Source organism: Emys orbicularis, chromosome 2 (assembly GCF_028017835.1).
Source record: "Emys orbicularis isolate rEmyOrb1 chromosome 2, rEmyOrb1.hap1, whole genome shotgun sequence".
Classification (NCBI taxonomy): Eukaryota; Metazoa; Chordata; order Testudines; family Emydidae; genus Emys; species Emys orbicularis.
In genome coordinates, this window is record NC_088684.1 from 258,509,778 (window position 1) to 258,525,621 (window position 15,844).

Sequence of the window (15,844 nt, forward strand, 5' to 3'; positions counted from 1 at the left end):
TGTTTTCAGTGACCTTTACTGGTAACCTAGTCTATATCTTTACTACTCTTTGACCAAAATAGTCTGCCTGAATTTCCAAACCTCTAATGGGTTCCAGTGCTGCAGTCTACATATACAAAACAATATGCCTGCATACACGGGGTGGTAGGTTTGTAGAATTTTTGGTAGTGCCCAGAACGGGTTCAGGTCCCGCCCGCCCCCCACACCTGCCTAAGGCTCTGGGAGGGAGTTTGGGTTTGGGAGGGGGTTTGGGGTGCAGGCTCTGGTAGGGGGGTTGGGGTGCGGGCTCTGGGATGTAGTTTGGGTGCTGGGTGCAGGCTCTGGGCTGGGGCAGGGAGTTGGGGTGCAGGAGGGGGCTTGGGGTGCAGGCTCTGGGAGAGTTTGGGTGCAGGAGGGGTGTGGGCTCTGGGAGGGAATTTGGGTGCTGGGTGCGGGCTCTGGGCTGGGACAGGGGGTTGGGGTGCAGGAGGGGTTGTGGGACATGGGGCTGGGCTGGGGATGAGGAGTTTGGGATGCAGCAAGCAGGCTACCCCCGGGGCTGAGGGCCAGAGAGGACGACTCCCCCCAGCCCTCTCCCCGCTGGCAGCAGCGAGCTCTGGGGGAGGGGAGGACCCCTTCACGACCCTCTCACACAACACTCACCCAAGCCCCCCCCCCCCCCAGACTGCTGCTCAGGAGGTCCAGCCAGGATAAGCCCCCCCCCACCCCCGGAGTCGACTTGGAGTCACCTGCCGGGGCGGGGGTGGGGGGGCTGCCATGCGCCCTCCTCCCCTCTGCAGGTGCAGCAGCCGTCTCAGCCTGCCCCCGGCTCCGCTCCCTTGTAGCCGGTAGCAGCTGGCAAGGGAGCACAGTGCGGAGCTGCAGGGGGAAGCCGCCCGCTGCCCAGGGTAGGTAGGGACACTGGACGCAGGCGCATGGGGGTGGCAGGCAGGGCTGGGGGACGCTTCAGGGGAGGTGCGTGGGGGCGGCAGGTGGGGCCGGGGGAGGTGCGTAGGGGTGACACGCGGGGCCGGGGGAGAGAGTAAGTAAATGCGATGACAGTAGCAATATGGTGTTGGCAGAGATGCACACAGTAAAGCAATTTACTAAATGTCCATTGGGAGTAAGAGTCATGGAAGGAAGCAGGATGTGATCTTGCAAAGTGCTGTGTATCCTCAACTCGCTTTGATGTAAAGGGTAGGTGGTGGCACTTGGTGCCTTCCAGGACCTGGTCCCCAAGAAGGAAGGAAAAAAGTGGCCTAGGTCCCAATACAACAGTGCACTTAAGCACATGTTTGACATTAAGTGTGTTGGTTAAAGTCAACCCTAGAGATTATGGGTTGCATCTAGCCAGGCTGTGTATATGAGTTATGGGAGAGCAGAGTGTTCATTACATGACAGTCTATAACTAAATGCAATCCAAATGATGGTACTGCAAAATGCCCAAACTATTTGTAGTACCTGTGTAGCCCTTTACTTTTGTAAAGGAAGAGGATTTTCATGAACTCAAGGAATATGCTGGTCTAATGCTGCAAAAATCTATTTTTCCATTAGAGGACCACAGCAATCTAATTAAAAAAAAAATTGGCATGGCAAAGTCTGAGGGCTTCAAAGCATTTGAGATGAAAGAGTTTGCATCCTGACACTGATATGTGGCTCAGCAGGAGACTATTAATTCCATCTTCATAACTGTCTTATTATTTGTCATCTGTGTTAACCTGCATGACAAGATCTTAAGCAGTTATGTTTTGTTCTCTCTACTCTTGCTTTTTCATCTCTCATAGTCTAAATGTAGTGTGTGTCATATGGGATGAGGACTTCTACATAGTGCCTGGATTTGCTTGTCCAAAATTTGATTCTTAGGTATTGTTGCCCCTTTTGGCGTGAGCAGGTAGCTGAAGTTCAGGAACTCACAGAGTTGTTTCAGTTAGGGTGAGAAATAGATTATATGATTCAGGTGCATTCTTGGTATAATCTTCTTTATTTACAAAGAATGTACACAAAGTTCTGTTTCCCTGAACAGAGTAGAAACAAACAGCAGCAGGCAGTTTCCTAGCTCAGAAATCCCCTAGTCTGCTACTGCAGCAAATTCTGTGCCCAAGAAGCTGCTCTTCTACTTCTTCTCAGGTTTGCACTCATAGCTGCTTCTTCTGTCTTTCTGCCTCCAACACACAACCTGCAACCAATATCCTAGCCCTTACGTTGCTGCCAAAGAAACCTCTCAGTCCTTATGGCTTAGCTGTGGCCTGCCTTGCAGTCTAGTGTCTTGAATGGTGACCTCATGTCCCCCAGCTGTACTGTATAAAGGGCCTTGATTGCACCATCTACACAGCCTGAAAGACTGTTTGGCACACCCATTGGCTTCAATGAGGTCTGTGGTTGTCTTTAGTTCCAAGACTCACCTGGTGGCAGCCATTAGCATCAGCACACAAACAGTTCACAGAAGAATGCAAAAATTGTGTTGGACATGCATACAGGGCTAGATTTTTCAAAGCCAGACCCTTACTCCTACAGACATGTCCTGACAAATTTTTAACGGCATATGCCAAAGGTGCATGCTACATTGAGCAGTTGTGCTGTAAATGTGTGTGTATTGCACGAGCAACTGCACGCTAATTAGCATCATTCTCTATCTCAAATTGGATGTGCAATTGCAACCTGACACAGCTTTGGATGCCTGGTTAGGTATGTTCAGGGTATATACTAAATCCATCTGCCCAAATGCATCCTCTTCTCTACCCCCAATGATCTTAATTATGAAATTTCAAACACTTGAAATTTTTGGTGCACAGAATTTTGTGCTACAGGACTTCTGCCCTTGTTCTAGTCCATGTAATGCTGCTTACTAAGCCCATATGTAGTTTATAATTTCTGTGCAACAAGTATGCTAGCTGGCTTTCCGTGCAGCTATATTCTATGTATGCTAACCTTTGATGGAGTAGCCCGCTAAGGCTGAATTGTATTATGGGGCTTATAAAACAACAAGGTGATTGCTGGCAGTACCCTAGTGCAGCCTCATGTAATGAACTTAGAAACAGAAACATTTGGAGGTCTAATTTTCTTTAATAAAGAAGGAGGAAGGACTTCTTTAGAAAATACTCCTAAAACAACTATTGTTGTTGTTATTGTTTTCTTTCCTAATGCAAGAGAGCCAACTCTCCTGCCTCTCCTCGGACGTATGGGGCTAGTCCATTAAATGCTTATATGTGGGAGTGAAGTTGTATACATGGATTTTTGCAGGATTAGGGCTTTGTGATATAAGTACTTCTCAGAGGTGAGGTAGTGCTTCTGTATGTTACTTCTCTCAGGAATTTCTGTTCTATGATATCCACTAGCTTCACAATATGAACATTTTATTTTTAATATTTGAAAAAAACCTCTGCCCAAGTATGGAATTTTACAATGTCTATATGTTTAAATTGTAAGGGGCCTTTCCCCATCTGTTATGGTTGCCCAACACTTTCCATTATAATACCCTGTTTTCAGTTGCTTATACTTTGTCAAACTTTAACCATTTGTATGGAAATTTTCCATACCAGGTGTCTGCCTCAGGCTGACTTCTTTTGGGAAGGTTCTGGTAAAATGTCCAGCCACTTCTCAGAATGAGGTTAGGAGGAAATGTGGTGGTTTGAACACGTTAATAATATTCTTCCAACCCTTTAATTGAGAAGTGCTAGCATCTTCATTCTTTGGAGCCAGGGCTTGACATTTGGCAAGCTGTTTACCTCAATGTCACAAGATGTACCTTTTGCCACTCCAGTGAAAATTCACCCAAATTTGGCCAAATTATAAGCCACCAAAATAATTCAGTTCACACATGCTTAGTAGAGACTTCAGCAGCTAAACCCTTGGAAGACCCTCTCCGTCTGCACTGCACCTGATCCCTCCTGACACAGCTTCTGTATGCTGCCGGACTGTGCATGAGCAGTCCTCACAAAGTGACTGAGCATGCTCCATCCTGAGGTAGCAGGGACTGAGCAGGACTTTGATGACTATTGCTCTTCCTGGCTACCTGGGGCTGCTGTGGCGCTGGGCACAGGCTCAGGGAAGGGAGACTGTCTGCCCTGTGCTGACAGTGCTGCCCCTGCTGGTGTCCAGACATGGAGCTGAAGGAGGAATTCTGATCTGAATGCAGAGGGATGAGAAATGGTAGAGGAAGAGGACTGAGGAGTCAGATTATTAAAGTTTGTATTATAATGCATAGGCACAAGGGGGCTGAATTAAGGTGGCACAGACACCTTAATTCCGTCATTGCCTAACTTTTCAGTGTTTGTCTTTGCTACCTTAGCAATCTTTTAACATTTTTTGATGTATTTTTTATTTATCTTCACATGCTAAATGCTTTTAGTCTTACTTGAATGTGCTTTATTTTTCTATGGTGAATTCAGCATGCAATACCAGACAGACCTGCTACTCTTCATAAAGGACAAAAGGAAAGATGGTGGTTGTTTATGTAATTTTCTTTTCCTTTTTTTGTACTGGTCTGAAATCTTTCATTGTCATTTTTCCTTCAGAGACTAATGTGCCTATTAAATGCCCTGCTCAATGGATGTCATATGCAGGTCATTGTTACATAATGCAAAGAGACACCAAAATATGGAAAGATGCCTTAACTTCATGTAGAAAGGAGGATGGCGATCTGGCCAGTATCCACAACGTTGAAGAGTACAGCTTTATTGTCTCGCAGCTTGGGTACAGTGAGTATTTCTACAGGGTCCTATCAATATGTATATTGAAAAATGAACAATCTTCTAGTAATGACCCAAGTACACTGGGTGCACTTCAGAAGTTCCAAAAGCTTGAAAGAATCAACTTGTACCAGAGAGATTCCTTATCTTTAAAAGGGGGAAATCTAACAAAACCAGTAGAATCTTTCAGAATGGTGGAACTTTCCACGTGTCTGATGCCGTGTTGCCAAAGAATGATGGCACCACACCTTATGCAGGGTGGGGAGGACATTGTCCTGCTTGCTGGGGGAGAGGGAATAGCACTTTATGGGCAGGGGTGGGAAAGAGGTTCAGAGGCTGCAGCAAAAGAGGTGGCGACGCTGACTCATCCCCCAGCAGCCCAAAGGGCTGGGGAGTTGAAAAGGGACTAGCCCAATGGGAGAATCCCCTTTTCCTTGCACAAAGCAGAGCAGCACCCACCATTACTCCCCTTGTAGGTTGCAAAATACCAGGTTTGGTCGGGACCTGCTGTGGGCGCCCATGCACAACATCCTTTCTAAGGGGGCTGGGAAGGAATTTTTCCCTCACCTCCAATTTGGTGTAGGTGGAGTGAGGTTTTGTTCACCTTCCCCACAGCGGGTTCAGGGAGGGCTTTGTTATGGTGAGCAGGGACGAGAGTTGCAACTGATTATGTAAGTGTGGGGCGGGTGTCCAGCGCAGGTAATCCATAGGGAAGGGATACAGTGACCGTTGGGTGATTGTCATAAGAGGCCATGGGAGGCTAAGCCTCCCCAAACAGCTGGCCTGCCACCTTTAGCAGCTCTTGCAATGGCAAAGAGAGCAGTGCATTGTGGTAGCTATCCCACTGTGCAATGGGCCGCAGGGTGCTTTGGGAAGGGTTTGCAATGCCTCATGGGGCAGGCACAACGTCACATGATGCAGATTTCCCAATCCCATTGTTCCATGGGCATCCTACTACATTGCCAGCTGCAAAGTGGGGGGAGGAGGGCAGAGTCTGTGACAGGGAGTGTATGGGTGGGGGAGGAGACGGTGTGTTTTGTGGGACAGAGAGTGTGTCAGCATGCAGTCTTGTAAGTTCAGACAGCTGCAGGAAGCAACCAGTCCTGAGGCAGGGGAAGGGGGAAACTCAGACATCAGCCCCCCCGCCTCCATCCCGAGCTCTCTGCACAGCAATCTCTCTCTCTCTCTCTCTCTCGCTCTCTCGCTCTCTCGCATACATACATACATGGTATGCCTGCCTCTGTGTTCATCAGCACGAGCATGAGCATTCCACATTAATGGTTTGCTTTGTGTCCCAGAGCAGATCAGCACAGCATGCAAGGGCTGTCAGAAACAGCTTTGAAAGGGGAGGGGCGCATGTCTCCAGGGCAGCCGAGTGCAAAACAATGAGCAAAGGCCACTTGAGGGATTATGAGACACTTCCGGAGACCAATTGATTGCTTTCTGCACTGTAATGTGTTTATACTGCCAATACAGTGCTGGAGCCTCTGTGCTTTTAAGGCTTACGACTCTTGTGGAAGTGGGTTTTTTTTGTCTCCATGAGAGTCATAAGCCTTAAAGCGCAGTCTATGTATATGACAGGTCACAACAAGTGGATACAACAGACAGGGGGAGCACAAGATAACAGTGAGAAATTTATGATTAGTGTACTAAGCAGTGGTCACACAGCACATCAGACGTCGAGCCATTGTCATGTATTTTGTAGGCATCATGGTTGAGTTATAGGAGAGATCTGGAGGAGAATAATATGGTGGCTTTGTGGATTTTTACAGCTGTTCCCCACACAAAGGGGAGCATGGGGGAAAGTATTAAGGTATTTGTGGGGAAAATGGACTGATAGCTGATAGACTGGCATGATTGTTGGAGTGAAGACGGGGGGGTCAATGGATCTGTACTACACAAGAGACGATGGATAGGGTCTGGATAAGATGTGAATGACTTGAGAAATGAAGACAAATAGTTTTGCTTGGTGTGGAGGGATGTGAAGAGGGGGAAATCCAAACAGCTCCTACTGCACATTTTAGTTGGGGTAGGAATAAAGTATTCTCAAGAACAGGAATGACCTGCAGTATGTTGGGAAAAGTGACAAGTATTTTGATTGTCAACTCTACAAGATAATGCATAATTTTTTTAAACAATAAGAATGAGGACAATTCTGCTTTGCTCATTGTTTGTACTGAAGAGTAGCAACATAAGGAAAGTACATACTTTTTTTTTTTAAAAAGGGCCATTTTTAGAAATTCATGAAAGGCTATTTAGGTTGCAGCAATTTACAAGAAATCTGAACCTGGAAAGCGGAGCTAAAAATAATTCTGTTTTTAATGATAATCCAGTTTAGATAAATTAGCATTTTGGAGGAAATCTGAGACCTAGCTATTGTAGTCAGGTTATCTCCCCAGTTTGGGGGATGACCCTTCCTGATAACATTAGACGTGTGAAGAACAGTCAGCATGTTTTATGAAGCAGAGACTTACTTCCATAAGCTGTTTCTTAAACTTCCTGAGTATAAATTCTTCACTCTAGAATGGAACTGAAAGTTCATACTGTGTAAAATGATTATTAGCAAATCTCCTAATTTGATTTTTAGAGCCAACAGATGAGCTGTGGATTGGACTGAATGACAATAAGGTTCAGATGTATTTTGAATGGAGTGATGGGACTCCTGTGACATACACCAAGTGGCTACGTGGCGAACCAACCCATGCGAACAACAGGCAAGAAGATTGTGTTGTCATGAAAGGACAGGTAAAGTAATCCAGTTATCTGTCTCATGTGAGCCTGTTTTTCTTTTTATCCATTTTTCTATCCAAGAGCGTAGGAATTGGGGGTAATATTATATGAAGTAACTTTTGTTGCTCCAAAGGTTTTTAGAGTTACTTTTGTGGGTATCTAGTCAGTGTTTACATGTGCTATGAAGTTGTTTTCATTAGTTTCATAATAAATGGGCAAGAGAGGCCATACAATGACTTTTCTCAAAGGTTAACTCCTTGTGTTGCTATGAAGCACTCTGAGTCTACTACTCTGTAGGTCTCCCATGAATTTGGGTTTCAGAAGAATACGCCTACCTATTCCATGAGACACATGAACATGTGTGACTGTGGCTTCCAGGAGAATGGAAAAAATAAAGAAATTTGTTTAAGACTTGGAAATTTTTCTGCTTTGGCTGGGCAGAGGCTGTATAACTTAACAAATTGCACAGATTTATAAACTTCACTAAGAAAATATATTAAGAAGAAATCCTTTTAATAAAAGAGCCTGACTTTCTGGAAAAACATTTGGATCCCAGACCTTGGGCTTATGTGGGCTAGATATATTGCATGAATGTATTATAAATTCTTTGTTGGGTGTGCCCTGTTCATTTATATATGCAAGAAAAGGGATTATTCAGTGCATTAAGACAAACCATTGCAGAGAACTATTGTCAGGCTGCTTTGATAAGGGCTACCTGTTAGCACTACTCCCAGAAAAATGAGGTACAGCTTCTGCAGTGACAAATATGATAAGCAAATAGAAAGAGTTTAGATAAGAGAGTCTGGTAAGAGATAGTCATGCAGGGTACAGCTATATGACACCAGCAAAAATTTTTTTTTGCCAGATCTGTGATGGTGTGAAAGATTTGTACTTACCACCCACTGCAGGTTCACCTATTTATCAAGGCAAACATAGTTTTCAATAGCAAAACCTACATAAGAATGGCCATACTGGGTCAGACCAAAGGTCCATCCAGCCCAGTATCCTGTCTACCGACAGTGACCAATGCCAGGTGTCCCAGAGGGAGTGAACCTAACAGTGATCTAGTGATCTAATGATCAAGTGATCTCTCTCCTACCATCCGTCTCCACCCTCTGACAAACAGAGTCTATGCAAACCTCCTTTTCATTTTACAAAATGTCTCAAAGGTGAAAGAGGAGGAATAAATATACAATACAAATAATCTTTCCAGCTGTCCTGAAAGCCGCACAAGGCTTATATATGGCAGACCATTTAGGCCTAGGACTAAAGAAATATGAAAAAAATCTCAGCACTTGCTTCTAGTCTTGGCAGGTCTTGAGCTAGAGGATCTTAATATTGGAATACATTTATACCTTAAAAATCTCTTATGTCACTTTTTATGGGTTTTTATGTCTGTCTCTGGGGAAACAAACAAATGAAATTATGTATGTATTTTCATATTTGCCACTGACAGCATTGGCAGAGGAATACTGTACTTTTTTTTTTATCCTGTCACATCAGCCTACATCCTGAAAATGGATGTAGTTTAATGAGACAAACACATTTCATGGCAGAGCCCCAACATTTCAATAGGAGCTTTTTTTTAATCTTCATCGTAGTGTTGTCTGTTGTAATATTTTCCCATATCCATTCATATTTATATGGCTGATCTCAATAAGCTTCGCAGAAAGTTAGTAACCTTCGGGGATAATGGATAAGAGGAAGTTGGAAACTAATTCTAACAATAGGATATACAATACTATAGCATAGTTTGTCAGCACTTGTTTGATAAGTTATCTATTCCAGGGGCTTATGATTTCTGTACATCTACATTTAATGAGATATAGCATGCATTTAGCAATTGGTATAATCTGGTAGGACACCCATTGTTAGTGTCAGCCAATCACCATGCCTTATGCAGGAAATTCACTATCAGAAGTAATACTTGTTAAAATGGTGCTTCTGTGAAAGACATGGGAGAAAAAGGCTGCTGTTTGGAGGGCGAGAGATGTAACTCAAATATCCAGCTTGTATGCATTTGGAAGACACCTTCAATTTGCACTACATACCTAAGCACTGTCATACTGGCAGCTGTAGGATCACCTCTGTTGCTTAGGGAATTAATATTTGAATGTTTGCTTATGAATCTCCTATATTTAAAAAAGGCTGTTAAGGTAAAACCCAACTCTAAAGTTCATAAATTAGCAAAAAGGATTTTGTTTATACAATTCATATTTGGTCAACACTATCGCTGACAGATGTTTCTAAATGAGACAGAGGTGTGTAGTGGGTGTGCGTGTAAATAATGTATGCAATGGGTACATCTCATCCAAAGTATTTAACATGAATGAAATAAATATATATATATATTTATATAAATAAAATAGCATTGGAATGAATACTTTTATTTCTTGACATTTTTCCGCACGCACCCCCCCCCCCAAAAGGACCATGTTAAAAAGGGTTGGTCATGTAATTACCTACATTAAATTCAAGTATCAGGGGGTAGCTGTGTTACTCTATAGCCACAAAAACAGCAAGGAGTCCGGTGGCACCTTAAAGACGAACAGATTAATTTGGGCATAAGCTTTCGTGGGTAAAAAACCTCACTTCTTCAAGCTTATGTCCAAATTAATCTATTAGTCTTTAAGGTGCCATCGGACTCCTTGCTACATTAAATTCAGTAGGTCAAAACTGGCTACCCAAGATTCATTTACTTATACTGTAGATGGAATAAGTTAAAATAAATCACAGATCTACGTTTTCCCCTTTCATAGCACTACAAAAATAAATATCCATGAACATTAATAATATTAAAGAACTAATGAAAAATTGTTGAAAGACTATAAGGCCCACTTGATTGATAAATTTCTCTCCTTATGCGATTTTCAGGATGGATATTGGGCAGATCATGCTTGTGAAAAGAAACTTGCATACATCTGTAAAAGGAAACCTTTGGCAGAAGCTAGTGGAGAAGAGGAGATCATTGATCCAGGCTGTCAAAGAGTAAGTGCAAAATAAGTCATGTGAGTTGAATAAGCATGGAACAATTGAGACATTAAATACAAACCAGATTACTGTGAGGATAAGGGTGGACAGCCAAAAATTGCTCTGTATTGGCCTCACTGGAGCATCTGGCCTCCACGGTCTTCATAATGTGTAGGACATATGGCATACCTGGAAGAGTAAATAGATCTAGCTTCCAGCTGCCCTCTGGCCCATGCTTCACAATTCTGTTTTAAGTACCCCAAACCTCTAGTTCCTGTAACAGATTATTACTTTCCTGCCCTGGAATCAAGTTCTCCTTGCAGGATTGAACTTGAAGTTTATTGAGGTGAAGTGATGCTACCCTGAGGCCGGGGAGAAGGGGCGAGCACAGACTTATCAGAAGCATTTTTAAAAACTCATTCTATGTGACATTTTGTTTCATGAAACAGTATGTTATAAAGAGATATAAAAGATTTATCAACAATTTTGTGTAGCCTACATGTGACTCAGAGATGTAAGTATCTGGTTTTGTTATAGTCAAAGTAGCTTTATGAGTCTACCGTTTTTCATTAATGTATGTTTTATAGTTGATACTTTTATATATGTGTATTATACATTTAACATCCAAATCTTTCTGGGTCTTGTGTGCTTCTGAAGACCCACAATGCTTTTGTGTTGAACTAGATCCAAATTTCTGATAGAATATTCCACTTTGCTTGTCCAGTCTGTACATATAACTGAGGCAGTTTTACTGTTGGATAAGCAGACAAAAAAAAGATAACCCGAAGCTCGGCACTGGCTCAGTTTTGATTTTTTTGTTTTTTTTAACGTCCTTTACGAGAAAGATATCCCTACAGGAAAAATGGAGTCAGCACTTCGTTGCTGAATAAACACTCCCATGTTCTACTTATTTCAAGGAAATATTTTGCTAACTTATTTTCCATCTCTGCTTGTTGTTCACATTGTGACCCCTTCATTCTTATTGTTTGTTAGTTGCCCCATGGTTTAGCAGTAACCATTGTATTCTATATAATTTTTTAAAAACAGAATAGAAATGAGTATTACATCACAATTTGCCAACAAGTTTGTGTGATTGCCTAATATTTATTTTGACAGGGATGGAAAAGACATGGCTTTCATTGTTACATGATTGCAAGTACATTTGCATCATTTTATGAAGCCAATCAAACGTGTGGAAGGAACCAGGCTTCCCTAGCTACTGTTGAAAACAGGTATGGAAAAGGCTGCTGTTCTGGCAGCTTACAGGACCTTAGAAGGCTCAAAATCCTTATAGTCTAGATCATCAAAATAAAATACCCAATGTTGAGCAAAGTCAGAGACGGGCTTGAGGCAGAAAATTAGAATGGGATATCGAACCTCTCAAAACGTGTGTGTAGGTGGGTGGGTGCCCAAATCCAAGGGTGTGGGTCAGCCCACTGTAGAGATGGGTGACTGCCATGAAATTTGAATTCACCATTATATAGGGTCTGCAGAGCAAATTAGTCCCTCACTTACATCTGTGCAAACCTATTCCTGTCAGTGAGGTTGCACAGGTGTGAGTGACTGGAAATTAGTAAACAATTCTGTTGCTGATGCACACACACACAAATGGGAGAATTACATTTGCTCTGTCTGAGTCGTGTTGGCTCTGCAGAGCTTACAAGAGTAAAAAGCAAAAAAACAAAACAAAAAAACCCACCCTATTTTTGTTGCCAAATAAATAGCTAGGGCTCCGAATCCCACACAGGAAGCAGATCTGAGTGAGAGAGGGCTATTTTTACCTAGTTACTTTTTCTGGAGTAGAGCTGGACTTTAAAAAAAAAAAAAAAAAAAAGGCATCTGAGCATTTTCCGGCTATGCCAAAGGGACAGGAGACACCTGATATGCTTTTAATCAGGCCACAACTTTATTATTAGATGTTTGGGGCTACCTGGCAGATAAGTGTATAGTGCAGGTAACCCCATGTTCATTCAGGAATTACCCAGGGGGCTCCCCTTCTTTTTCCATCTAGGTCCCCCAGCCAATTCATTGCCAGGACCTTACCATCCACCCCCTGCCTTGTAGGAGGGTTAAGGTGGGCTACAAGAAACAGGGGTTGGCTCCCTGCCATACCAATCATAGGAGCCCCAGCCACCCTTCCCCTCCCCCGTTCCATTCATTTAAGCCCTTTTCCAAGCCATTTATCTGGTCACTGTATACTTTCTGCCACAAGGAGGTGCCAGCAATTAGCTTGGCTGCCTTCCCCCCAAACCCAGTAGGGTTCTCAGACATCTCCTAATGCTCCCTTTTATATCAGCCAGAACAAATCTGCAGCAAAGCCTGGCAGGGGAACCCCACCTTCCCTGAATAATTCTGGTGCCCCAGGTTGTGAAATTGCCAAGCTTCTTATGACCCCAAGGAATTTGGCCACCAACCTGTTCACATCCTCCTTGCCTTGTCCACCCAGGTGGTGTTCCACAACTCTCTGCCAGCCATGTGTTAATGTATGTCCAACCATACATTTTTTTATTTTCTCCTGGAGAAATTGAAGGATCAGCCTCAAATCCCTTTTTGGGCATCAATTCAGCCCATTTACACATCCCCAAAAGTGTTTTCCAAGGTGTGCCACTGTTATATCGCTGACTGCTGATGGGTCCCCACAACGTTCAGCAGTGGCATCAGCTGGTCCAATAACATGCTCCTCCTCCTATGCCAACTCAGGCTCACCCCGTCACTGGGACCCAGTTGCGAACTCTCAAGGCTACTAGGACATTTGCCTATGCATATAGAAAACAATCCTGTGCCCACAGATCCACACTACCATCCGCTTGACTGGTATTCCAACATCTGGAATGAAATCACAACACATTAATACTGACTCACCACCTGAGGTCACACACATGTTTTGTATGCTTCTGTCGCGGTGCGCGACTCACTGCTGCGGCGCCTTCTGCTGGTCGTCTCAGAGAATTAGCGTTTCCAGCCTCCGGAGTGCTCTCTACAGTCCGGTGTCCCACTGCCGCAGGCCCCCGTGTCCCTCCCAGGACCTGGTGACCCTTGTCTTTGGGGTGCTGCCCCCTGGCAATACCCCCGCAGTCTCAGGGTCTCCCCAGCCAGGGGAACCCCCAACCCTCTATCCCCACCTTGCCTCAGTCATGGGCTATTGCCAGTTACCATCTAGCCCCCGCTCACTGGGGCAGACTGCAGTGTAAAAGCCACTCATCATAGGCAAGGGGGGTTTGGACCTGCTGCCTCTGCCTACCCATGGGCTGCCCCTCTGCAACCCAGTACCTAATTGGCCTTCCACTAGGCCGCAGCCTGGGGGGTTTCCAGGCCAGAGCTCCCCAGCTCCCTTGGCCTTCCCCCAGCCCTGCTCCACTCCAAGTACCTTTTCTCAGCTCCCTGCAGCCAGGTCCCTCCCTCTTAAAGCTAGAGAGAGTCTGTCTCTGGCTTCTGGCCCTACCCCTCTTATAAGGGCCAGCTGGGCTCTCATTAAACCAGCCTCGGCCTGATTGGGGCGTGGCCCCCAGCTGAGGCTGCTTTCCCCAATCAGCCCCGCTTTTTCTTCCCTGCCACAGCCCTCTCCCCGGGCTGTTTTAAGCCTTTTAAGGCAGGAGCAGATGACCCCCCCCGCTACAGCTTCCTAATGCCCGTGCTCAATTGTCCGAATTGCCTCTTCCCCCATACACAGCTGAACTGCTGCTGTTGTGGCCCTGGTTCTGGATGAGTGGGAACCAAATTCCATGGAGCAGAACCAGGCTTCCCAGACAATAACAGATTCTCCCCAGCCTCCTTGATCAGTCATTGACTGTTGCAAGTTTAATATCCCTGCTTGTCCCTGCCAGTGTATGTCACACAGTTCCAAGTTCCCTCCGCAGAGCCCCTACAGAACCCAGGAACTAGCTCGCTGATCCTGAAAGCACAAAAAATTGCTATCAAGAATGCTGCTCTGAACAAGACTGCCTAGATCCCTGAGAATGTTAACTGTGGCAGGACTACGGGACTCCTCCCTGGGGCCATTGGAATGCAACCACCCCACCAGAAACCTTTGAGTTAAAACCGCTGCGTGGATATGGATAATTATTTAGTTCACTGACAAACGTAACAGCTGGGAGGCTATTCAAGATTGTTGAGGACACCGGTTGATGGGTTGCCAGTGACACCATGTACCAAAGCACCTGCTCCTCTGTAATGGAACATAAGAACATAAGAACGGCCCTACTGGGTCAGTCCAAAGGTCCATCTAGCTCAGTATCCTGTCTACCGACAGTGGCCAATGCCAGGTGCCCCAGAGGGAGTGAACCTAACAGGTAATGATCAAGTGATCTCTCTCCTGCCATCCGTCTCCACCCTCTGACAAACAGAGGCTAGAGACACCATTCCTTACCCATCCTGGCTAATAGCCATTAATGGACTTAACCTCCATGAATTTATCCAGTTCTCTTTTAAACGCTGTTATAGTCCTAGCCTTCACAACTTCCTCAGGTAAGGAGTTCCACAAGTTGATTGTGCGCTGTGTGAAGAAGAACTTCCTTTTATTAGTTTTAAACCTGCTGCCTATTAATTTCATTTGGTGACCCCTAGTTCTTGTATTATGGGAATAAGTAAATAACTTTTCCTTATCTACTTTCTCCACATCACTCATGATTTTATATACCTCTATCATATCCCCCCTTAGTCTCCTCTTTTCCAAACTGAAAAGTCCTAGCCTCTTTAATCTCTCCTCATATGGGACCCGTTCCAAACCCCTAATCATTTTAATTGCCCTTCTCTGAACCTTTTCTAGTTCCAGTATATCTTTTTTGAGATGAGGAGACCACATCTGTACGCAGTATTCAAGATGTGGACGTACCATCGATTTATATATGGGCAATAATATATTCTCCATCATATTTTCTATCCCCTTTTTAATGATCCCTAACATCCTGTTTTCTTTTTTGACCGCCTCTGCACACTGCGTGGACGTCTTTAGAGAACTATCCACGATGACTCCAAGATCTTTTTCCTGATTCATTGTAGCTAAATTAGCCCCCATCATATTGTATGTATAGTTGGGGTTATTTTTTCCCATGTGCATTACTTTACATTTATCCACATTAAATTTCATTTGCCATTTTGTTGCCCAATCAATTAGTTTTGTGAGATCTTTTTGAAGTTCTTCACAGTCTGCTTTGGTCTTAACTACCTTGAACAGTTTAGTATCATCTGGGCCATTTGTTGACTGGCCTTCCCACTCCTGTAATTGAATGAATTCATTAAAACTTATCTCATAGCTCTGCCATATGAGCGTAGCCAGCTGATCTCCACACTACTCTGATAACCATCCTACCCCAAGGTTCCATAGCGCTAGCAGCATCCACTCAGCTTCTTGGCTGGCTCCTGGTGCCAGCTTCTGAAACTGGAGCATCTGAAAATAAGGCAAGGTGTCTGCTATGCTAGTATCAACCCCAGAAATGGTAATAAAGTAATCAATATTCTCCTAGAGCATATTTAAGGAC

General features: G+C 44.3%; 1 protein-coding gene across 1 annotated transcript in view; it reads left to right on the forward strand.

The window, feature by feature from the left end:
- The window catches only part of LOC135873632 (macrophage mannose receptor 1-like), an 80,602-nt gene that overhangs the window by 18,458 nt on the left and 46,300 nt on the right, over nucleotides 1–15,844 (forward strand). The window contains exons 7-10 of the mRNA XM_065398273.1: nucleotides 4,494–4,676; nucleotides 7,255–7,412; nucleotides 10,272–10,385; nucleotides 11,484–11,599. Of these exons, the coding sequence (XP_065254345.1) occupies nucleotides 4,494–4,676; nucleotides 7,255–7,412; nucleotides 10,272–10,385; nucleotides 11,484–11,599 (571 nt within the window). The remainder of the gene's footprint in view (nucleotides 1–4,493; nucleotides 4,677–7,254; nucleotides 7,413–10,271; nucleotides 10,386–11,483; nucleotides 11,600–15,844) is intronic.